Genomic DNA, 24,974 nt, shown 5'->3' with positions numbered 1-24,974 from the left:
ATCAGGGTGTTCAAGCCCCAGAGCATTTTAGTGCTGCTTTGTTGTTCCCAGTGGCTTTTCCTTGGTATGATTCAGGGCAATTCCTGCCTAGACTTCTCTTCTCTTGCATCTCTGTTATGTTCTCTCCCTGTCCCTCTTGGGATGGGTGTAAGTACCCCAGGGATCAACAGCCCTGCCTGCCTTTCTTTTCCTCCAGGCAGATGTGTCTGTGCCCCTTTGGATGAAGGTTACAGCATGGCTCTGCCTGGGTCACACTTCTCATATTTCCAACCAAAAACTTCCTGGTGGGACTATTCATTTGTTTTTGGGCTTTTATCACAATCACAGAATGATCTCGGTTGGAAAAGACCTTGAAGATCATCCAGTCCAACCATTAACCTCACACTGACCGTTCTCAACTCCACCAGATCCCTCAGCGCTGGGTCAACCCGACTCTTCAACCCCTCCAGGGATGGGGACTCCACCCCTGCCACGGGCAGCCCATTCCAACGCCCAACAACCCCTTCTGCAAAGAAATACTTCCTAATAGCCAGTCTAAACCTTCCCTGATGCAGCTTGAGGCCATTCCCTCGTCATGTTGCTTGTTCCTTAGTTCAAGAGACTCATCCCCAGGTCTCTGCACCCTCCTTTCAGGGAGCTGTAGAGGGCGATAAGGTCTCCCCTCAGCCTCCTCTTCTCCAGACTAAACCTCCCCAGTTCCCTCAGCCGCTCCCCATCAGACCTGTGCTCCAGACCCTGCACCAGCTCCGTTGCCCTTCTCTGGACACACTCGAGTAATTCAGTGTCCTTTTTGTAGTGAGGGGGTTTTATCCCTTGACTTGTTTCTGGATCTATATCCTGGCACCTCCAGCTCCCCTTTGAAGTTTGGTCACTGAGAGTCAAGCTTAAACTGTAGGTTTGCAGTCACAGGTGGACAGAGAGTGCTCCAGTGAGCTGGGTCCAGCCCTGAAATCAAGTGTTGTGTGACTCCTCAATGGCAGTATGTCTGCCTTGACTGCCATCCTGGACCTGTGCTTGGGTCCTGTGGAGCTGTGCTTTCCTGCTCTCAGGTGCCACCTCTGCCTCCTCTCAGGAACAGTCAGTGCTTCCAGAGACTTTGCAGGCAGGATGCCTGGAGTTGGACCAGTGGGCAGCAGCTCTTGCTGAAGGCAAGAGTGCTTGGGGGCCTGCTCCCTGGATTCAGCACAGTTTTCCTTGTTGCATTTGTATTTTTCTTACCTTTCTGTGAGTGTGTTCAGAGACAGGAAAGGAGCAAGTTCTGTGAAGAGACCAGTGCAATTTCCTATCACTTTCCCAAAGCCTTGGAGAGTAAATGCTTCTGCTCGTGAGGAAGGCGTATGTGGTTCAGCCCAGCTTCAGTGGCCAGGCTGTGCTGTGCTGCGCAGAGCTAGAGAGAAACCATCTCCCATTTTGCAGCCAGTGGAGCCATTCACACAATCACCTTCTGTTAATTCTATCTGCAACATCAATTAAATTGTTTGTAGAAACTAATTGAATGTGGCTTAATCACACATCTTAATAGCTTTCCACGCTTTGAACTCGTTGTTAATTCCAGTAATAAAATGAAATGAGAGAACTGGCTGGGTAATTAGCGAGGAGGCTTGGGAAGAAATTGCTGTTTTATAGCATGTAATAAAAGCAGTGCGCTGGTGACCGCTCTCTCCGGCAGGCAGCCGGCTACCGCAGCAATTGTGCTGAGTTAGGGAAAATCCTCCAGCCCCTCCGAGATTCCCTGCCCAGGGGTGCCACCAGGCTCCCACCCAGCTAGGAACAGCTTGAAGTAGGGTTTGGTTGGGCTGGTTATCTAGGAATTGCCTGGGGGAACTAAAGGATGTGTGCGTGTCGTTTGAGGTCAAGTCACCCAGAAGTTGGAAGCACAGAAGGGTAGGCTGCCACGCTGCCCGTGCACTTGGATCTGTGGTGAGGACTGGATGCCTGCTCTGTGGAAAGAGGAGAGTTCAAGGTCTTGAGGTGCTGCTGCAAGGTTGTAACCCTTTCAGGTAGTCAGCTGAGACCACAGAGCATTGTGGTCTCCATACAGCCCCCATTCACCGGCTTCTCTGTGCTGAGGATTGGGAGAATGCTTGCTCTTAAACCGATCTTGTTCATGTCTTTATCTTCTTGGTTTTGGAGGCAGACAGGGACCAGCTCTGAGTTAATCTTTTTGGTGACCTCCTTGTGAACTGGAGCAAGCCCAAGCCTCCCTGCAGCAGCTGCAGTCTCCCCCTGGACGGTTGCTGCCACTTCTCTCCCAGTCGCAGCACACATCTCCAGCACAGAGAGCCAGGGGATGACACTCCTGTGTCGTGATTCCTCCCAGGGTCTAGCTCAGCTTTTGGTCCCTGCTCCCTTGAGGGCTGCCTGAGAGCAGAGCAGGGTGGTTTCCCCTCCACGTGTCTCTCTGGAGATCACACTGGTCAGGTCTGCCCTTTCCGGGGCATGAAGCAGGGAAGAGCTAGCCGTGTCGGAGAGGGTGAGGGGAGAGCTGCAATGCCCTGTGGAGCAGCAAAGGATGAAGGACACAGCTCTCAGGAGAGTTAGAGGTCTCTGCAGCCTTATTTTGACCAAAAGATGAGATGGAATTAGGAGACAGGCCAGAAAGTTATTAACAATCTGCATGTGGAGTTTTTGGTTGTATAATAAAGTCTACCAGAAAAAATGATGGAAGCACCAAATTTTAAATCATATAAAGCTATGCAGGTGAATGTACAAGGGAGTTAATCTTGAGTTGTGTTGGTTTGGTCTTGAATTATCCTAGCTGTGACTTGAAAGGGAATTTCCAAGTATCCCATTACTTACACTATACTATATTATATTATTAGCTGTTATATCTGAATGCTGTGATGGAAAAGACCATGGATGACAGGGAAGAAGAACTGCCTGCCACCTACATGCTCTTTTGCTCCATCTAATCTCTGAGCCCCAGCCAGGCTTTCACAAATGGGCTTGTCACGGCATCTGACTGCCTGTGGCAACATCCCGACATTATTCATATCAGAGCTGACTAGTTCTGGGCACTGGAAGTAAGATCTGGCACTTCTCAGGAGCCAGTTCTAAGTCACAAGCTAGCCGTGGGAAGCAGGCAGAATCACTGAATCACAGAAAGATCTCGGTTGGAAAAGACCTTGAAGATCATCCAGTCCAACCATGAACCTCACACTGACCGTTCTCAACTCCACCAGATCCCTCAGCGCTGGGTCAACCCGACTCTTAAACCCCTCCAAGGATGGGGACTCCACCCCTGCCCTGGGCAGCTCATTCCAACGCCCAACAACCCCTTCTGCAAAGAAATACTTCCTAATAGCCAGTCTAAACCTTCCCTGATGCAGCTTGAGGCCATTCCCTCTTGTCGTGTTGCTTGTTCCTTGGTTCAAGAGACTCATCCCCAGGTCTCTGCACTCTCCTTTCAGGGAGCGGTAGAGGGCGATGAGGTCTCCCCTCAGCCTTCTCTTCTCCAGACTAAACCCCCCTGCCAGTTCCCTCAGCCACTCCCCCTACGACCTGTGCTCCAGACCCTTCACCAGCTTTGTTGCCCTTCCCTGGACACGCTCAAGTCTTTCAATGTCCTTTTTGTAGTGAGGGGCCCAAAACTGAACCCAGTCATCGAGGTGCGGCCTCACCAGTGCTGAGTACAGGGGTAAGATCCCTTCCCTGTCCCTGCTGGCCTCGCTATTTAAGGCAGGTTGGAGTCCAGGCTTTGCATCCATGTTGTCAGAAAACAGCTGGTTCTTGACACTGGGGAAGCCATAGGGTCTTTCACCTCCAGCCCACCTGACTTGAGACTTAAGTGTGTTGCAGGAGAAACCAGCATGTGATGAGCTCCCAAATCACCCCCAAGACCATCTGTCTGTTACTGTGTGGATGAACAGATCCGGGTTTTGGTTTTGATGATGTGTATGAGAGGGGAGCTGAGAGTGGTGGGCCAGGGCAGGGCTGATCTTGAACCGCTATGTTTCTCTGCTGTAGGATTACATGCAGAATGTCCATGGGAAGGAAATCGATCTGCTGAGAACTACAGTGAAGGTACCGGGCAAGAGGCTACCCAGGGCGACAACGGCAGCAGCGCCCAGCGCTAGCCCCAAAGCCAACGGGCTTGCGAAGGAGCGGAGCAGCACGCAGCTGACCGGAGGCACAGGTAAGAGTTGGTGGGGGTGCCACAGAGCTGGTGGCTGTCCTTCCCACTGGTGCCTCAGCAGTGCCTTGCTTTGCTGAACTAGAAACAAAAGCTGTTCTGGAGTTTCTATGTGGCTTTCACCACTTTTTGCAAGCACCTTCAGTGGGTGTTGGAGGTTCTGCGTGGGTCTCAGGTAAGATTTTATGCTGGTTAGTGTTCAGGACAAAAGAAAGAGTAGAAGGGCTTTAACCAGTGACGTGAGCTCCCTGAGAGGAAGCAGTCAAGTCTGATGAGTTGCTGTGCCTGGGGGAAGCTGTTGCTTCCTAAACCAAATCTCAACAGATCTCTCAACCAGGGATGTCTCTTGATCCCTGGCAAGTTCTCTTTAGTTTCTTTCCTTTTTCTTGGCCCCCTTTTTTTTTCCTCACTTTCTCCTGGAGAAATAGTAATGTCAGGGGCTTGTTTTGTAATTATTTTTCTTCTGTGTGCCCTTCAAGAGTCAGAGCTGCCACAGAGAGTGGTGAGAGGAGGTGAGGTTGGGAGGCTCTCTGGTTTGTCACAGAGTTCATGCCACACTGCTTACTGCTTCTCCTGCCATAGGAGGTATCTCTCCCTGCCCAGGGGAGCTGTTGAACTTAGAGCTTTCCTGCCCGACTTTCCCAGAACATTGACACACCTTTACTTTTGTCCTTGGGGTTGGTATCCTTGACCTGGAGGGACAGTGCCCACATGCATTCTTTCCAGGCTGGTATAGCAGGGTGTGGGTACCTCTCAACTCTTCAGGATAACAAGGGAGTGCTGATAATGCTGCTGCTAACACAAATCCTTCCTAATCTGGTACTGCACACTGTTCCAGCAAGAGTCAACTCGAGTGACTACATCATCATTTCTGTTCAGTCCAGCTCTGCATCCCCGTTGCATCTTGTGGTCAGGGTGTTGTCTTCACAGCTTTCTGGAGCTGAGGCCTCGTGAGATGGGGTGCAGCTGGGGTGAATGCCAGGAGCTGGCTGGGGCCCTCAGCATCACACACAACATAGGGAATGGGGTGTGCTAACATCGGTGTGTTTGTGTGGTGCCAAGTGTGAAATAATAAGCCCTTCTGAAGTGAAACTGCTGTTTCTGTAGAGTCAGAATAAGTCTGCAGACCAGATGAGCTGTCTTTTTTGACTGAGGATGTTCAACTCTGCCTGTTTTCTGCCACAGCTCTCCACTGTACACTGTCATTTCTTCACCGCCACTGTACACCCTCAGCATGCCCAAGTGTGGTACCAATTCCTGCCTCTGTACAGAGGCGCTTCAAGGGCGGGCACTTGTGGGGTGTTTCGTCTGAGCTCCCACTTAAAGAAGGTTATCGGAGCTGTAAGAAGAACCAAAGACAGACCACAGAAAAGCTTATGCTGATGTCAAACCAAATGCTCACATAACCCTGTATCCTGCTTTCAACAGTCAGCTCAGTCCTGTTGGGCTCACAAGAGCAGATTGAGATGTGACTTGATTACTGATTACCGCTGCTTGGAAAACCAGCGCCTGGAAGCGAGCGCTCTGCGAGGCCTTTCAGTCTGGTTGACAAAGCTTTGAGGAGACGCAGTGCGTGGAGGCTGAAGTTAGAGCAATTTAAACTTGAGAGGAGATGTAGTTTCCTAGCAGGGAGGGTAATTAAATGTTGGAATGGTTTATCTGGAGAGCTGGTGGACTTAGCACTGCTTGAAGCCTTTAAAACGAGATTAGTTATCTTTCTACAAGATATGCTTTAATCCAGCTCATGTGTCTGTTGATGCATGTGTGTGTGCCGGGGATCAAACTGGCTGGATACTGTGGTCTTTTCACATGTAGAAATCTGTGGATTTGAGATCCCTTGTTCACTGTCTTCTCTCTGGGCCCCTGAGCAGAGCAGCACTGCTGTGCTACCCAGAGCATATGCATCAGGACAGGGCTCAGCATTAAGACAGCAGTCTTAATCAGATTTTACATATCTTGACTTTGGGTGGTTGTCTGCATTGGTAAGAAAGGTTTTTTCTTCTGGTACACAAATGGTAAGATGTTTTCTGAGGAATTCTTTCAACTCACTCTGATGCCACCAAGACTGATTGCAGCTGACGATGCAGTCGCCACGGTAAGTGCATTGACATGATAAAAATCCTCTGAGGTGACTTGCTCATATCCCTGTAATGCAGACTGGATAATATGCAGAGTACTGGATTTGGGGTTGCTACATAATCTGCCCTGCTTCAAACTAGCAGGGACTTTGCAGTTCTGCTGTCTTGGGGGCTAGGGATGGGACTGTTACTGGGGTCCACTGGGCATCTCATCTCATACATGCTTTGGGGAGCTGCAGAGGGACCACCTCAAAATTTTAAGTTCTTTGCTAGTGCACAAGTTAATCTTCAGAGGATGTTAGCTTTGGAGACCCGAATGATTTGCTGTCTTACACCAGGAGTGCCTGGGTAAAACCTAGTGGCTTGTGTTCAAAGTTCAGAGCAGGTGGTCTGTGGTTTCTTTGTGACCTGAACTCTGCCAAGGTAAGTGAATGTGCAAATTAATGTCCACTGCATGCTCAGTCCTTACCCAAGGGCAAGAAAATAAGTAGTAGATGGGAGAGGAGAAAAAAAGATAAAATATCTGTATGTGGATAAATACACATATGCACCACTCGTGATAATTCAAAATAACATCCAGAGTAGGTACAGATGGTCCAACTTGGAGCTAAATAAAGTAAGAATGGGGAAGGAGCTTTTATTTGTGAAACCTGTGGGACTCTGAGCGCAGTGGATGATTGTACTCTGACTGTAGTCAAGGTTGTTTTATTTTAGGTTCCCATTGTAAACCCTGTTTTTGGAGGTAAAGAACATTGTCAGACTTTGCAGCTGCTTTACGTCCACCTAAGGTTACTTTTTGTGGAATGTATATGCAGATGTGATGGTGTATGTGCCCAGAGAGGTTGTGTAGTCTCTTCTCAGAGGTAATAAAAACCCATCTAGTCACAGTCCAGGGCAACTGGCTTTGATGGTCCTGCTTGAGCAAGACAACCTCCAGAAGTCCCTTCCAACCTCTGCCATGCTGTGATTCTGTGTTTATTTTGTCAACATCAAAATTTGTCTCCAAGAGCTGTAAATCTTCAGAGATTTGATTCAAAGATTGCCTAGAAACAGAAGTTTTGTCCTCAATTAGAAACTTTTCTTTATCCCTTGGAAAATATATCAGCATTTGATCAAAGTTTTGGAAGTTGGTGACTGAAAGCTCTGGAGCACCTAATCTCCTCATGAGCTGTCAAGAGCTCCTGGCAGAGTGGTCTCTACTTTGCTGTGATATTTTTTCTTCACTTTACAGCTGTAATGTCCTCCTAACTTTTATTCTTGTATGAAATTTCACTGGTAAAGAGACTATCCAGAGATAGACAAGTAGTAGAGATCAATCATAGGTTCTGTTAACTGGTTTAGAACTAACTAAATGCAAATAACCAGCATTAGTACAACATTTACGGCTGAACCCTAAATCAAACCCTTCAACATCAAGAAATCCTAAAGCACAGGTGACTGGCCCATGTCACCTCTGCCAGCTTGTGCTCCTTGCCTGCTGTGTTAGTTGTAGGCAGTGCTGTGCGCAGAGTTAGGCCTGACCAAGCAGTCCAGACTGGAAAGCGAAGCCCCATGCCTCAACCTCCGTAGACTTGAGTGGTGTGTTCTTCATTTTGGTCTCAACACAAGATTTGCTGTTTGTGCATTGTGCTTGCTGTCTCCCCAGTTATGTCCTGGAAGTCCAAGAGGATGCCTGGGAAGTGCTGGCCAAGGGGAGCAGGCAGAATCAAAGAATCATCTCAGTTGGAAAAGACCTTGAAGATCATCCAGTCCAACCATGAACCTCACACTGACAGTTCTCAACTTCACCAGATCCCTCAGCGCTGGGTCAATCTGACTCAAACCCCTCCAGGGATGGGGACTCCACCCCTGCCCTGGGCAGCCCATTCCAACGCCCAACAACCCCTTCTTCAAAGAAATACTTCCTAAGAGCCAGTCTAACCCTGCCTTGGTGCAGCTTGAGGCCATTCCCTCTTGCCCTGTTGCTTGTTCCTTGGTTCAAGAGACTCATCCCCAGCTCTCTGCACCCTCCTTTCAGGGAGTTGTAGAGGGTGATGAGGTCTTAAGGTCTCAGCTTGCCTGAGAACATTTCTGGATATGCTTTCTATGAACATCTCCCAGATATTTCCATGGCACTTTCCTGCCACCTTCTTGTTCCTGAGGTTTTCTTTGGAAAATTGTTGTGAACTGCCATTGAACCACTTGATCCTGTGGCATTATGGTTCAGCCGTGCTGACTGCTGAGCCGCTGGGTGTTCCTGACACGGTTCTGGCTTACAGCAAGGACTCTCCTGGACAACACCCGAGGGACCATTGCAGGCCCACACATGGCTTGGGCGCAGCTTTTGGGGAGAGGAAGTTACCAAGTGTAGGCAAAAGCTTAGTTGTGCCGTGGAGTCTCCGGACTGAGGGATGGCATTGCTAGTGCCACATTTCCAGAAGGACGTCTTTCAGGGCTGGGGGTTGACCAGGCCGCTGCTGCAGGCTGACATTTCCACAGTGGAGCACTACCTGGGCTACTACCTGGGCTGCTTCGTGTGAACGGGGCAGCCCCATGGCTGGTACAGGTCAGGGTCTGGACTGCACCAGGCAAGCTAGGAGAGGGATCCACCCCAGGGCACTCTGCTGTCCCGCTCACTGCCCCACACTGACACAGGTTCTTACGCAAGGGCCCTGATGGCTCCTGTGTTCTACTCTAAAAAGAATCCTTTTAGTGGCACAGATGTGGTCAGGGACAACGATGAAATCATTTGTCTGTTCAAGCCATCCCTAGGGTGGGATTGACATAGTGCTGAGGGATCTGGTGGAGTTGAGAACGGTCAGTGTAAGGTTCATGGTTGGACTGGATGATCTTCAAGGTCTTTTCCAACTGAGATCATTCTGTGATTCTGTGGGAGGGTGTCTCATGTACGTGCTCCGCCTTCCACATTTATGATCACAAGGCTTCTTTGGGTCAAGTATGCCACATCAGGAGAATGAGTGGCCTTATCCTGGGAGGCACATGGGGAAGAAGGGGAATGTAACACTGGATTCTTGGAAAACTGCAAGCGGAGGGGGTGAAACTCATTTTCATGAGCATGCCTGAACAAAACGTCTCATCACTTAGATGAAAATATATTGCGACTGATGTGCATGAAGGCTGAGAATATGTTAAAGGTATAAGCGATACATGGATAGAGTCACAAAGAGAGTAAATGCTTCTTGCAATTTGTAAAGTGTTACTCTTAATATAAAAACAGACCAAGAAGTGCTTTGAGTATTGAGTGCCTCAATAAAACATCGGTACTGCATTGGCATGAAATGGGAGCCCAGGCAGGCCTTGGCAGAAGGAGAGGTACCCCACAGACAGCTTCAGGTTAGGCAGGGAAGCACGCCACAGCAGAGAGAAAGCTGGTTGTCAGCTTCTATGTCAGCTTCAGCGTTTGGATTGGTTAGCTCTGATGGAGAGGGTGGTCATGTGGGTGCTGAACCCCAGCTTTTGGAGCTAGGTAGGGGTGCAAACATGAAGTGCTCTTGCACTGACAATGTTAAATGTTTTTACTCTTTGTAACCATTTCTGAATTTGGAGTGAAAAGTGAGATGTTTTAGCCTTGTTTAGTGAACTGTATTTAACAGTGAAGTCTTCCTTGCTGTTGAGGCAAGATGAACTAAATAGGAATATTCAGGGTGTATTGCGTGGAGGTAACTAGTCAAAACAGAGTGAGAAGCACTGGCACTTATGGCCAGCTTCACCCTGAGACATGAGGAGGGAACCCCAAAGAGGGTGGCCAGTTCCTGGCACAGTCTAGAGGCCCTGTGTAAAATGGGCACTACCTGGTGTATCTGTCTGGGAGAAATCCTCTCTAGCGGGCACTGGTTGGCACCTTCCAAACACACCTGAAACCACTGGACACCCCTGCTTACAGGTGCTGGTGGGGTTCAGCAGCACAAGCTCTACCATGGCCCCATCTTGCACAGCTCTACCCGTGCTCCTCCGTCCCTCCCCTGCGTCTGCGCCACAGCCAGGGCTGTTCCTGCATGGTCCTGGCCCAGTATGGTGGGGGCAGCCGTGGGTTTTCCCATCCCTGCTGCCAGCAGCACCCTCCTCACCAGCAGGGTGGGGGCTCCTGCCTGTCCTTGTGGGAGGATGGTGCAGACCATGGCTGTGCTGCCAGGCCTGACACGTCTCCTGGGAAGGGTCAGCACCGTCAGCCATCACCAGGGCTTGGGTGGCAGTTCACAGGCCCCCACCCCAGCACCAGGTGCGTATCCAAACCACTTGCTCCTCTCCAGTACCAGCTGGAGCTTTTAGGAACAGTTTTTTGGCACTGGCACAGCCCTGGTGCTGCAGCTGGTTGATGGGCCCCTGCACCAGTGCTGCAGAGGCAGGAAGGCACCACACCGGGCTGCAGGCGCTTGTGAGGGTGCTGTCATGCGAGAGGTGTGCGGCAGAGACCTGGCCTCCCCCAGGCTGTGGAGCACTCACCCGTGTCCCCGTCCCCCGAGTCCCTTCTCCCTTTTTCCCCCCATTCCAGGCGAGCTGTCCTGCCCCCACAGTGCCTTGCCCAGGGGGTGCCCTGCCTGGCCCGTGCTGGGTGTCTGCAGGACACGCCACCCCCTTAGGCTGCAATACAGTGTGTATGCACGTGGCTTATGCTAGAATTGCCCCGACCAACTCCATTTTAGCATTTTCCAGCTTTTGGTATCTTCAAAGATAGTCTTTTTTCCCCCCCTTTACTACATTTTTGTAATACAGCTAAAAACCCCATCCTTTTCTGAAGAGCAGACCTCCTGCTCTTTGTCTCATCAGCAGATTGACACCTTCAGTCTGGTGAAGGACTGGGCCAGTGAACACCACTACTCTCTGAACACATGCAGAGGTGAGAGGCACTGCTGGCTGGGAAGATGCTCAGCTCTTTCCTGGGTACCTGGGTCGTGCTGGGATGTAGGAACAAGGCACTTCTTCCAACAGCTGGTGGATGCAGCTCCTTTCTTGCTGACCTCCTCTCTCCTGCCTGTGCTCTCCTCCTCTGCTCTCTTCTTCCTGCTCCCAGCCATTCCTGCCCACCTTTCCTACCAGCAACTCCATCCCCTGCTCCCTTTTTCTCCTTCTCAGCACTGCTGGGCAGGTGATGGGCAGCATGAGCACAGAAGAGGCATCCTGGTGCTCTGATTCCCCAGACCTAATACCACAGCAGCACCGGGTGCCAGGAGAAGCAATTGCTCATGCTGCAAATCAGGCTGCATCGGAATAGACACATATATTCAACCCTGTTCATGTCAAAGACTCCCAGAGACTTTGAGGGAACCATCTGTGCTAGCCTGTTTGTCTAATTTTCCGCAACTAGAAGTGAGACCACCAAAAGCACCTAAGTTAGAGCATCCCTGCATCTGCGTTTTAGAGTCAGTGTGTTCTAAAAGGACAGTGATGCTTGCTAAAGGACTTTGAAGTGGCTAGTGGAAGTTCTCCACAAGCAGTGGGAACTGCAGAGACTCCTCAAGTCTTAAAGGAAGAGCACACATGGGTACTGGCCTTTGGAGAAAGCTGAGAAAGAGTTCTTGCCAATTACTGCTCGGTCTTATAAGTCCCTCGTCAGGTGAAATAGTGCTGGCTATGGTGCAGTGATGGCAACACCTGTGTTATTCCAGGTTTCTGGGCTGGAGCAGTACCGGGCCAGATGCTGGGCAACACCAAGCATGGGCAGCTTCTCTCAGCGGTGCCTCTGGACACACAGCTTCGCAAGGTGATGTGGGCCTAAGTGCAAGCAGCACCTCGCAGTGCCTCTGGTGCCAGGCAAACCCAAGTTGGGGTGGGTGGGAAAGGATTGTGTAGGTCTTGCTGCCAGAGCTTAAGGATGCTGTTTTCTGGGTATAAATTGGCTGTGAGTAGGGAGCCTGGTGGCAGGTATTCACTGCACGAGTGGCAGTGCTGGTTCAGGTGTCTCCTTCAGATCCCTGCAGGTCCTCTTCCCACTGGAATATCCCTTCTCTTGCACTTTTCTTCAGGGATCCCCAGATGTACCTGCTGTAATTCAGCAAGCTCACCCTTCCTGCTCCTTTGCCCCATCTGTACCTCGTTCAATGTGTGTTTCTGGCTTGGAGAATGAGGGCAGCTCTTACTTAAAGTGCAGACTGGATGAAAAGGATTTTTGTAGTGGGGAAGGACAGATGGTAGCACAAGAAAAATAAGGAGACAGTGTCAATCAGTGTTGAGAGACTGGTCTCAGCACAGCTGCAGCCCTGAGTTCTTGCTTTGCAGAGGTTTGTAGGGACCTACTCCAAAGCAGTCAAGACAGGGGAAAAGGGCATGAAGCATACTGCCTGAAAATGTGGTGTGGATGCATGTGCATGTACTTCCGTGCACACTTCACATGGGCATGCACAGAGCACACGAGCCTATTCCTTGAGACTGCATTGCAGCTGAGCAACGTAAAAGGAAGCCAAGCAGCTGAACGCTGGAAAACCTGCCTTCAAATGAGAAGTGGAAGTTTAAGGAGAAATCAGCGGAGATTGCTGAGGTTGTTGTGCTTGCAAGCAGCTACATGGAGACATAGTTTCTGACAGCAGAAGGCTGTCTGATCTAGCAGGCAGAAGCAGTGCAGATGCTCTACCTCAGCCAGAAATGCTGAGCTAATGCACCAGTCCCAAGTGAGATTTTCTGGCCAGCATTGCCCAGGCAGCTGGGCTAGGTGGCACGGAGAGGGGACTAAAGCAAACAAAGCATGGGAGAGCCAGAGCATGGTATGAGGGGAGGAGGTTAAAGGCGAAAGCTCTGCCTATGTCTCCGGTGGCTCAGCGTGGGGCTCTCCAGCTCGATGAGGACCATGAGCCTCCCTTAGGATTTGCAGTGTGGGAGATCTGCACGAGCGTCTGTGGTGCAGAGGAGGCCGAGCAGAATGAGCTGAGCTGGTCTCAGTGCACGGGTGTGAGCTTAAGCACTGGAGTCTTTATGTGGGAGAAGAGCTGCTTGGTCACCTTCCCCGTGAGGAACAGTCCGTATGGTCTGACACGTGTGTCAGGGCAGGCTGCCTGAGAGCCCTCCTCTTCCTCCTCCTGCTGCTGCAGGATTGCTTCTGTAGCTGAGGGAGAGCTTTTTCTTAAGTGTGTCTGTGGTGTGGGGACACTGCTTGGCGTGTGGCATCTGAGCTCTGGGCTGATGCTCGTATTTGTTCTGAAGTGCCGAGGGTCCGGCTGTCCCCTGGCTGCATTTTGAGTGCTCGCGCCAACTTGCCAGCCGCAGCCAGCCGGCCAGGCTCCTCAGGTCCCTCCAGGAGAGCCCCTCGATGTGATGCGCAGGGGGAACTCGCCTCACCCCTTGGCGGTTTTGCCAGATGGGGTGATGGGGAGCCCACGCTGATCTCAGCCGCTCAGCAAAGCGCCTGGGAGCCCAGCCTGGGCTGGAGACGGCGCTGCGTTTCCAAGCGGCTGCGGGAATTTTGCTGGATTCGTGCTGGCGCCTAGCAGCAGGCTTCGTTGTTGCTTCCAGAGCAGATAGCCTGGGAGCATGTTTGCAGAAGGCAGACGGGAGGAGAGCACCTTGCCGGTGCCTGCCTGGCCGCTAGTGCTGGGGGGGAGCATCACAGCAGCGGGCCCCCCCCTCTGCCAGGCCCGGTGCAAGTGCCCCCCGATGCTCTGCCTCTGCAGAGTGAGGGATTGGCTCCCCCAGGCCGGGGTTGCTGAGCCTGCTGTGATCATGTCACGTCGGGCTCCGTCGATGTTAACATCTCATTATCTTTGTTACTGTAATTACATTATCCGCTGCTTTATGCAGAATTATTCTCCGAGGACTAATTGATGGATCCATGTTTAATTCATTAATCATTAGCATCAAATTCGACAATTACAGTGCACACTGATTGTGGAATTTCAAATGTAATGAGGGAAGAATTAACAAAGAAAAGGGAAAACCTGTTTCCCTGGCATACCGCTGCTCACCATGGGGGACAATGACATTGAGGGAAGAAGAGGCAGCAGAGAGCAGGGTGGTGCAGGTCATGGCAGACGGGAGGCTGGTGGGATCGTTTTGTGCCTTTCTCCTGGTTGTGGCTGCACAATGTATTCCTTCAGGTCAGAGCAGGGTCATTAATCTACGAAAGAATGGGTATTTGGATACTGAGGAGGAAGAGCTCAGCTCTCACTTCTGGAACAAAGTTGCCTGTCCCACCCTGCAAACAGCCCATGCCTACAGAAGCAGCACATCTCACCCTGCCGTGGCAGGGTTCCAGGAACACAAAGAACATCCCCAGTGTACGTGTGTGCTTGCACACTTCGCAGGGAAAGCCAGCTGGTCAAAGTGGCTGGATATTAGGAAAAATTTTTTCACAGAAAGAGTGCTCAGACAGGGGAACAGGTTGCCCAGGGAAGGGCTGGAGTCACCATCCCTGAAGGTGTTGAAGGGTCGTTTGGATGAGACGGTGGGGGCTATGGTGCAGGGGAGAACTTTGCAGAGTAGGGCTGAGGGTTGGACTCGATGATCCCAAGGGTCTTTTCCATCATGAATAATTCTGTGATTCTGTATGGTGTCTTCAAAATGAGCTTGCTGCCCCCATGATTTGCCTGTAGTCCTGTGGCTGCTGTGTTCCCTGCATGGTGGTAGGACCTGCTCTTAAATTCTATGGCTACCTCTCATCGTTTTAGTATTTCCTATTCAGAGGCAGGAATCCTCTAACACTACACTCTTTATTTTGGTGCCTGTGAACTAGTTGGCAGAAGGCAAGACAGAGCAGGCTTTCCAGCCCTGCCCCATCAGCTGGTGGCTCTGCTCAGGACCAGGGTTGGTTCAGTGCCCCAGCACAACTCTTAGTACCAGATGTAGATACTCCTTCCCTCCTTCCAGACCTACTGCTGCAGGATCTCCTTGCTTATGGAAGCAGGCAACTTCTGCTCCATATTTTGGTGTTTGTTGCCACTTCACTCAGTCTGAGAATGCAGACAGGCCATCCCTGGCACCCTGTGTTAAGTCAGTTAAATAGCTAGGGATGCTCAGTTTTTTCTCATCACCTTTGACATTGAAACGGGCTGCCAGCTCGTGCCCAGCCTCCTTCAGTGCATTGCAGTTTGATTTAGAGGTTTTTAGCTTGATTTGCCTGGCTACCGTGGCAAGCAGCTCCATGGACAGCAGCAGCAGCAACTTCTGAAGTTGCCAGGCTGTGTGCACTAGGCCGAGGTCGGCTTCCAGCCGGGCTTCCCCTCATCTCCTCGCTCCTCCTGGCTCCCCAGGCATGGGCAGGCATGTGCAGAGGGGCTGGCTAGCACTGATGCTTCCGGCAGGAGCGAGGCGGGGACACGCTTCTCTGAGCAGGGCTGAGTGCCACTGGCTGGGAGCCTGGTGTTGAACCACGGCTGGCTGTGATTTCAGCTAGCTTGCTTTGCTGTCTGTTGGGTCTGACTGGAAAAGTTCAATGTTAGTTGCTGCTGTTCAGCCAAGGGCCCAGAGCTCAGATGTGGGGACACCAAAGCTGAAAGGAAGAGGGTGAGGGTCTGTCTGTGGTGTTTGTTGGTGTGGGACCCTTGTCATTCCCAGCAGTGTCTTAAAGGGTTGTTTGTAGTCTGAAGATGAAGCAGAGATGGGAGATTTAGTAAAATTTATCTGTAATTAATATTTTGCATCATGAATCATGTATAAAATACTAGAAATTCATATGTATATTAGAAATATTATAAATTCACTATAACAGTCATATGGTAACATCTTACGAATTATGATCTAGCTGCCTAAAGTAGGAGGATGAATCCAAATGTGAGGTTGGAGCCATTGCATTCAAGGATTTGTGTTAGTAGAAACTAGAAATTGTTGGGACTTTGTGGGGGAGAGAAGGAGTGCATTGGGATGACATGAGGCAGGGTGGTTCCAGCAAACCATGGTGCCTGGTTCCTGTGGTGGACAGAAATCCAAAGGACTGAGATATGCCAGATCAGTTTGAGGTTTTATTTGCTAGGCATATGCTAGAGTTAGGATGAATTTCATGTTTCCAAGCACTCTAACTCTGTTCTCTCAGCTATTATTATTTCTTTTTGTAGAAGGAAAACTGAGGCAAAGAGAAGATAAAGCCAAAACTGTCGAAAGCATCCATTAAGTATGTGCCCCCAGTTTAGAGCCTAAGAATTGCTTTTTCTTTCCCAAGAACTTAGCCTTTTTTTAGCCCTTTAAAGTGTAGCTGTGAGCCGTAAACTCCATTTTATCAGTCCTCAGAGTCTCCACCTGGGCACTTAGAACAGGAGGAACTCTACAGTGTCCATTTTTGACAGGTGTGGGTTTAAGTGACTTGAACAGTAGTTCTGGGAATTTTGCAGCACTGTATGGGTTGGATACCATGTCCCCAAAGGAAATCTTCAGCTCCTTAGCCTTGGGCTGCCCCTACTTACCCTGCTGCCTTCTTGGTCATTCTTTTGGGCACCTTGATCCCACAATAAATCCTTTAGAGGTCTTGAAGATAACAGACCACATCACTCCTCCTCATCATCCCCATCATTCTCAGGTGTTCGCTGGCCCCTGGTCTGCCGATTCATCTCCAGCCCACTATCCTGCACACGGGCAGGAGATGTGCAAACACAGGCCTGTGCAACAATCACCTTTGTGCCTCGATGAGGTGGCACTTGCATAGAGCTGTTGGTCGGCACCACTGCACTGAGCTATGTCCCCACTGCAGACCAAGGGGATAGGATTTTCCAGTCATTGGTGCGTGAAGACATGCTGGGTGCACTGTACCTGTTGCCCAGGGTGCAGAGAGTGTACTGCAGTCCAGCTCCAGCCTGGGCTGAGGAACTGGATGTCCTGCAGTGGTTAGAACATCTTAGATAGAGTGCTGCAGCAGGTATTTGTGTTTAGTTTCACCTGAAAGGCATCCGTTTGCTGTGCTCAGAGACTGCTCAGGCATGTGAACCAAAGGCGCCAGCCTGGCTTGAGCTAAACACCGGTGCAGACTCGATGTGGAGGCTGTGCCGCCAGGCCATTGCTCCCTGGGCTCTGTGCTGAGGGAGCGCAAACAGAATTACAGAATCAAAGAATCATCTCAGTTGGAAAAGACCTTGAAGATCATCCAGTCCAACCATTAACCTCACACTGACTGTTCTCAATTCCACCAGATCCCTCAGCGCTGGGTCAACCCAACTCTTAAACCCCTCCAGGGATGGGGACTCCACCCCTGCCCTGGGCAGCCCATTCCAACGCCCAACAACCCCTTCTGCAAAGAAATGCTTCCTAAGAGCCAGTCTAACCCTGCCCTGGTGCAGCTTGAGGCCATTCCCTCTTGTTGTGTCACTTGTTCCTTGGTTCAAGAGACTCATCTCCCCACTCTGCACCCTCCTTTCAGGGAGCTGTAGAGGGCGATGAGGTCTCCCCTCAGCCTCCTCTTCTCCAGACTAAACCCCCCTGCCAGTTCCCTCAGCCGCTCCCCATCAGACCTGTGCTCCAGACCCTGCACCAGCTCCGTTGCCCTTCTCTGGACATGCTCGAGTAATTCGGTGTCCCTTTTGTATTGAGGGGCCCAAAACTGAACACAGTAATCAAGATGCAGCCTGACTGCTTCATCCAAGTCCTTCCTGCCCCCCACAAATCACGCACGTGGGCCTATGCTGAGCACAAGGACTTCTCCCAGTGACTCCTGTGGCAGGGTGGTCAGTTGGCTAATGAAGGGTTAACCCCTTGGTTTGAAGAGGTTTACCTGTGGATACGGATTAGTCACCGTTGGCTGTTCCTGCACAACCTCTGAGTGGGAAACTGTTGATTCCAGGATGAGTGTCCTCTCCCTGCTCAAGGGACTCAGTTACCTGTAACGTCTTCGGTGGTTTACAATATTCTGTACACCATAAAATTGTTAATTTTCTGTATATTTTAGAGAGTTTTAGAGCAAAATGCTTTTTCCAGAATGAGTCTGCCCTTATGGGAGGAAGGAAATGCTTCCTACTAGGGATGAAATCAGATACACTGAGGTGCTTGAGGTTCATCTGGAGTGACAAAGGTATATACCAGTACTGCAGGTCTGAATTGGGGCATGCTGTGGCACATCAGCCGAAACTGCTGATCTGTTGGTTGTAAAGTGGAAAGGCACACTGAGCTGCTCAGCTCAGATATCCCGGACTCTGCGTGAATATGCAAAGTTGTTACTGAGTTGTGCAAATTGGATTGTATTTGCACCAGCCAAGAGAGGAGGGATGTGGGGATATCTGTGAGGCAGAGCAGCAAGGAGCGATGCGGATGAAATCCCTTACGAAAACCCACAGTCTGTATTCAGTCTAGAGCAGCTCCTTGCCTGCCAGTCCACATTCCTCCAGAGTCCATCCTCATTACATCTGAAGACTATTTTATCTGCACTTGAGCTATTATGTGAAAATACTGGTAGCCTATTTTGTCATACAGAAAAACTATTATTGCTGTATCATTTTCCAGCTTTACTGGTGACTCTGCAGACGTTTGCAAAGATGCTACCGTTCTCAGAGAGTTGATGACCCAACTATCTTGACTGTATTAAGTAGCTTCATCTATTGCTTGGTATCCTGAAGGAGCTTGGGCTCCCCTTGTCAGAGCATGACTCCTCTATGGAGCTGGTGAGCCAGGAATCGTGCCTGAGAGCAGAGCTGCCCGCTCCCACCATTCCTAGGAGCTGTAGAAATTGTTGTCCAGCCATGAAAATGAGGTGTCAGCTTGTGCCCAGTGGCCAGGGTTCTGTACAAGCATGGAGAAAAAAGGCAGCACTTTCTTGCTTCAGATCTGCTCTTTTTCTTAAGGGCTTCCTTTGCCAGAAATCTGGCTGCCATTCTTTGTTTTGACCTGCTAGTTGCCAGAGGTTTCTGTCCAGAACCTGTTGTCTTTGCCCATCTTTTAGAGAGCTGCTCACCCATCCCTCTGCTTTGTATGCCCACACCCTTGCTGCCTGGGAGGTGTGAGCACTCAGTTCACTAGACTTGGAGGTTGGGCATCATGGACACTCTTTATTGTGAATTTTCTCAAAAGGCAGCTTCTCTGGTGTGTGACAGACTGCTCTGGCAGTCACCCTCATCCACAGCTGTTTTCCAGCATGTCCCACCCTTCCACCTTTTAAACCACAGCTATGGTGTGCCTCGCACGTGGTCAGTCATGTTTTCCAGGAGCACATAGGGGAAGGATGCCGGGGTATGACTTGTACTTGTGACCTCAGGCTTCACTCAGACTGCAGAGCATCACTCAGGTGAGCTGCTGTCACCTGATGAACCTGGTGCCCAGAGAGAGTGTAGGACCTTCTTGGGTCTCTGCTCCCCACTACCCTGCTGGGGAGCCCAGCTTCTGCATCCCTGGAGCAGGCTGTCCTCCCCCTCGTCCAGCCCAACAAAGGAGAGGGCTGTGCCCTCACTGCCATTGCTCAGACCCATCTCCCCATGTGGAGCTCCTGGTCCTTGGGACGAGTAGCACCGTTAGTGTGGACTAGGGAGACGCTCACGGGAGGAATCAGAGCACAGGAGGGAGCTGCTAGCGCTTCTTCCCCTCCCCATCCCAGCTCTCTCTGCCCTCCCTGATGGGAAACCAGAGATTGATTTTCTCCGACCCAACAGTATAATCACTAACCCTAATTAGAGATAATTACTGGGACTTGATACACTTATTACTTGCTAGAAGACTAAAGGAGCTGTGCATTGCAGGGCTGAACAGGGAAAAAGGCCTCAGAGAAAGTGAGGAGGAGAGAAGAAAAGAGCAGGGCAGGCAGAATGCTGTGATGATCAGAGCCCAGCCCAGGGACACTGGAAGTGCCGAGGGAAGCCAGATGGGCACGCAGCTTCGTCACGCGGGGGCAGCAAGCCAGACCCATCGGCTGCAGTTGTAGTTATAAGCATCCTGCATTTCTGAACAGCTGGCTCTGGGTGTCTTGCACAGGGCACCTGGAAAAATGAAGAGGGTATAATTAGTAGCCACCTGTGAAAATCGCAGTATAAATAACTTGCCCCACATTGCCAGGGAAGACTGGGGTGACAGGGTAGCTGGTACTCATCTGGGGTGGACTGAGGACCTTTTCCAGAAAATTGAACTTTCTCTTCCATACAGACCATGCTTGTGCTGCAAGAGAGAGGGGCAGGGGAGCAACGTGTTAAAGGCACCAAACTCATGCCCTTTCTGCTGTCACCCAGCCTTCCTGCCAGCTTATCCCTTCTGGAGGGCAGGCTGCCTCTCCTGTTTGGAGTCTCCCTTCCTGACCGCCCCGCTACCGGCCCATGGGCTTGGTGGCTGGGGCCTTCATTCTACTGCTGGACACTGAGGTGCCCCATTGGAAGGTGCCAAAACCCATTGCTAGTAGCCAAGGCACAGAGTCATCCTGGTACAGGTTTGCTCCAGATGGAGCAGTGCTTGCTCTGTCCCCTCCTAGGGAACGGTGCAGAGCTTCAGGCTGACCCACAGTCTCTCTCGGTATTGTGCACACCAGGTAGTTGTGTTGTTGTGTGCCAGACAGCCTCTGTGGGTCAAGGAAGCAGGGTGTATAAAACACATTAAGAGTGAATAGCTTTAGAAACAGAAGTTATATAAGAAAATATAATACAATTTAGCATAAGCTGAATGGCCTTTTCAGTTGCTAGCATTCGTGAGCTGCGTGCAAATGTTGAGTTTTCATAATTTGCTGCAATACTTGCCCAGGTCCACACTTCTGAAGCAAACCCAAAAAGTTCTGTGTCTGCTTCCTTCCTTCCTGCAATTTTATATCAGACTCTGCTTCCTGCTTCTCACTAAATGCAAACGGTGATTTGTATCGTTGCAACCTGTCACGAGCATCTGTCCCCCACTACTGTCTCGGTGATCTCTTTTGGACTTTTCAGCTGCACAGTATCTTTCCTGGTTTGTATTTTAAACGGTATTGCTTGTATATTTTCTGCAGGTTTCTACAGAGACTGTGACATCTCTGGTCATATTAACAGACCAGAAGAGAGGTCCGAAACAAGGACCATTTTTCCTTCATCCACTCCCCACTGCTCATTCCCAGCACTTCAGTTTGTGTGTCTCAGAAACAGTTCCTGAAGTATTTCATTGTAACATATTGGAGAGTCACTGAAGGACTTAGCCAAGTGACACTAAAGCTTCCTCAGACTTTTTGAATCCTACTGGTTCAGAGAAGCAATGCAGCCCCCATGGAGAATGCCATAGTTACCCCTCATCGAAGCAGATGGGGAGTATGAATCACAAAACTAAAATTTAGTAGTGGCTTAGGTAAAAGTAACCTTAACTTTGTGGTGGTGTTCAGGCAGAGTAGAATTCAAATCAGAAATATAGAGTATTAAACACACACACGCACAGACACACACAAAAATGTATATCCGAGCCAATTTCACAAAGCTGAAAGCAATTATGAACCAGATCATTTGGGAGAAAGAACTTAAAAAGAAAAAATAATGTGAATCATAATTAGGAGTTTTTAAAGAACATTTTACTGAATACCACATAGTTAAAATCAAAAGGAAGTTTGCACTGCTTAAAAATGTATTAATCTGGGTTAAGAGGAGACATAAACTATTCAGTGTTTCTCTGTCCAGATAGTGAAGAATGCACAAGAACAAAAGAAAGTGGAGGGGAGCAAGCTGTATTGTGCTGACGTTCTTTGTACATCTGTGTATATATATATATATATATATATATATATATATAAAAAAGCAATAAAAATAATGGCAACATAATAAAGTAATTGCTAAGTATTGAGCAGAAGTTGAAAGCTCCAGTGGGCAGGTAGTTGGTAACACCACTTGTGGTCCTGCATGGCCAGCTGGAACCACGAGTGGAGGCTTGCTCTGCCATTGAGCTCTTTGCCAGAGCTCTGCAGACTAACATCCGCCGTGAGTGATTAATTATGAGCAGCCCTCAAAGTGACCCTTTTGGCTTTGTGGGAAGCATTCCAGCTCTTGACGTTCCCAGACTTGCTCTGGTTACAGCTGCACAAAGGGTTTGTTTCACCGTTTTATCTGGGTTCATTGCTTGTGGAGAAGTCGTGCACCTTGTGGCCTGCCCAGCTTATCCACACCACGTTTAGTACCAGTCAGATTTAGGGAAGAAGTTAAATACATTTAGCAAATTAGGCTGTTGATTAAGAACTTAGAAACAAAGTCACCAATGAGATAAGAATACCAGCACACCACAGTTGCTGGGTACAGCTACCCACCACCTTTCTGCATAGGGGCATCAGTGCCTCAGCTGATGGGAGGACCAACACTGCCTGCCACATCTGAGAACTTCTTAGTTTGTGAACTTCTGCCTGAGTCCGTCATCTCTGCTACCTTTCTCCTTGAGGGAATCCTCTCTTTCCTTCTCGCTCAGAGCTGCTTTACTTGAATAAAACACCAATCTTGCATCCCGATTCCTCCTCCAACACAGATCCAGATGTTGAGCTCAAAGCAGCTCCTCTATCCTCCCTGGTGCTTTTTCCTGTTCTGGTATCAGCAACCCAGCGTGGAAATGTAGGGGGGTCTCCTTCACCAACACTCGATGCGTCTTCACTTTACCCTCATCTTGTGCCCTGTACTTGGTGAGCTTCTGAAGTGGCTGCCTTGTCCGCAGCATCTCAATCACTGTATGACAGTATTTTTAGCGTGTGAATCATGAGAATAGTCACTGCTCCTATATCTTACCAAGTTCCTAATCTTCAACTTTTACATGTTCTGTGGAGACTCTACATAACATACAAATAAAAGTGATGGATTTAGTGTCTGAAGCTCATTTCCCAGCTCACCTTCTCCCCTCTTGGCTAGTTTCTGGAGCCTGCATTACCATGGTTGCACAAGGGGATAAAGAAAAGTTAACCAGCAGAGTTAAAGACAGTTTTTCAAGTTTATTAGGGACTCATGAATCCTAAACCCAGCATTTGTTCATTACTGTATGGAGATAGTAGAATGGATAATAAAAAAAAAAAGAGAGAGAAGTATTCAGTGAACACTTCTGTTTGGTGTCTGGGAAGAGGCAAGATGATGCATCTTATTGCAGAATGATGAATTCTTCATATTCCAACTGTAATTAGGAAGCATATTAAACAGCAGGTAGGAGATTTAGACGTGTTTGAATCAGCAAGTCTGAATTATTTAATTCAGGAATGCTAGAAGATGTGGCCAAGGTCTTTCTGAAGTGTTGATGGTGACTGTCAGTTTTGGGAAGGAGAGGACTTCTAGAGGGCTGAAGTTCATGAATTTCATGTGTCGACAGTATGAGAATGAAGCTGATGGATTGGAAAGGGCTCAGAGAATAGCTGTAAAGACAATGAAATGCTTGCAAAATGCACCTTGTAGCGAAAGATTTGAGGAGATATGTTTGTTTAGTTTATTGGAGAAAAGATTAAGAGATTATTTCAACACCATCTGTAAGTACCTGTATAGAAATAAAAGTTTGGTAATAGAGGGCTCTTTATCCGATAAAAATATACCAAGATGCAATAATGGGTTGCAGAAGCAAGACAATTCAGACTAGAAATAAGGTGCACATTTCGACAGTGAGGGTAATTAACCACTGGAACTACTTATCAGGAGTTGCTGTGATTTCTCTGTCACTGACAATATTCTAATCAAGATTAGAAGATTTGCTAAAAGATATGTTGTAGTTCAGACAGGAGTAAATTAGTGGAAGACCTGTGGTGTAATTTTATGCTATGCAGAAAATATCAGACAATCAGAGGGCTCCTGGCTGCTTCTGACTCCCTGTCCAGATGTGCTGTCGCTTGCTCTCCCGGAGGATTCGCCTCTTCCACACTCACCTCCAGCCGCTCTTCCCAGGCGGTGGAGCTGCATGCTGAGTGGACAAGGTGCGCTCCAGCGAGCTGCGTGGGCTCTGCGCGGGCACTTGGTTTGGGCAGAGCTCAGGCTGGAGAAGGACTGAGTATCCGCGGCTGCCTGTGGTTCTCAGCGTGCGCTTGGTGCCTGAGGATTCTGCGGAGCAGCCGTCACTGCAGTACCTGTTCACAGGCTTCTCTGGTTTGCTGGGGTCCTGCTAACTCTGTACATGGAGTCAGCCACCATCTGAACCAGAGATGAGTCTGATGTGTTGGCTTGAGATGCCGTGGATTATCTCATGTGCCCCTGAGTCTTGGTTGGGAAATGGGAGCATAAAATGGTAACTGCTTCCCATCCTGCTGCAGGCAGGTTGGGTTTTCAGTCCTCCCAGAGATGTCTGGACTACACAGAGCTGTTTCTTCTGGCAGTTTGTACCCACCATGGATTAGCTTTGGTAGGGTGTTATATAGTCGGTTACCATGCGCATATGTCCAAAAATGTGCTCTCCAAACACAGTGCTAAGAGAGGAGGGAGGTTCCCCTGTGTCAGAGCATCTGTGAGGCCCAGTGAAAGGCGATGGCTCCCACCGTGTGCAAGCTGGCAGATCCTGATGGCCTTGCTAAGAAGCAGGGCTGGGAAACCTCGTTCGCCTGCAGTTTGGATCAGTGATTTCACAGACATTTGCTGTTGGCAGAGCTGGGAAGGACATCTGTCTTCCCACAACATGCCTCGTCGTGCTTGTGGGGCTGTATAGGTGCTTGGCGTTGTTGCCATCGCCCAAGGAGAGCTTGGAAGTTGTCTTTCAAATGATGTGTGTCCATCCTGGTGCTTCTGGTTGATAAGAATTAGCCTATGTTTTTTGGCCTCGTTACTGGTAGGAATTGTCGAAAAGGAAGGAACTGACTATGTCCAGCAAAACAGCATGCAGTGCTTCGTTCAGAAAACCAACCTGACAGAGACTTTCCTGGCTCCAGACCTGCTCTGGGGGTGGGGGCAGCTCTGGGAAAGGCAGCCGCAGGGTGCTCCCAGGACAGCTGCATTCTTGCACACATGGCAGCTGACCGCCCATTGATGGAGAGTGGTGAATTATGTCTTTACCAGCAG

General features: G+C 49.6%; 1 protein-coding gene across 1 annotated transcript in view; it reads left to right on the top strand.

Moving 5' to 3' along the window:
• Positions 1 to 24,974, top strand: part of AGAP3 (ArfGAP with GTPase domain, ankyrin repeat and PH domain 3) — a 92,928-nt gene that overhangs the window by 40,640 nt on the left and 27,314 nt on the right. Inside the window, exon 10 of the mRNA XM_026843832.1 lies at positions 3,967 to 4,135. Within this exon, the coding sequence (XP_026699633.1) occupies positions 3,967 to 4,135 (169 nt within the window). The remainder of the gene's footprint in view (positions 1 to 3,966; positions 4,136 to 24,974) is intronic.

This window comes from Athene cunicularia (assembly GCF_003259725.1).
Source record: "Athene cunicularia isolate RWA chromosome 2 unlocalized genomic scaffold, athCun1 chr2_part2, whole genome shotgun sequence".
Classification (NCBI taxonomy): Eukaryota; Metazoa; Chordata; class Aves; order Strigiformes; family Strigidae; genus Athene; species Athene cunicularia.
Note: the sequence above shows the minus strand (reverse complement) of the source record. Positions and strands in the feature narration are given on the sequence as shown.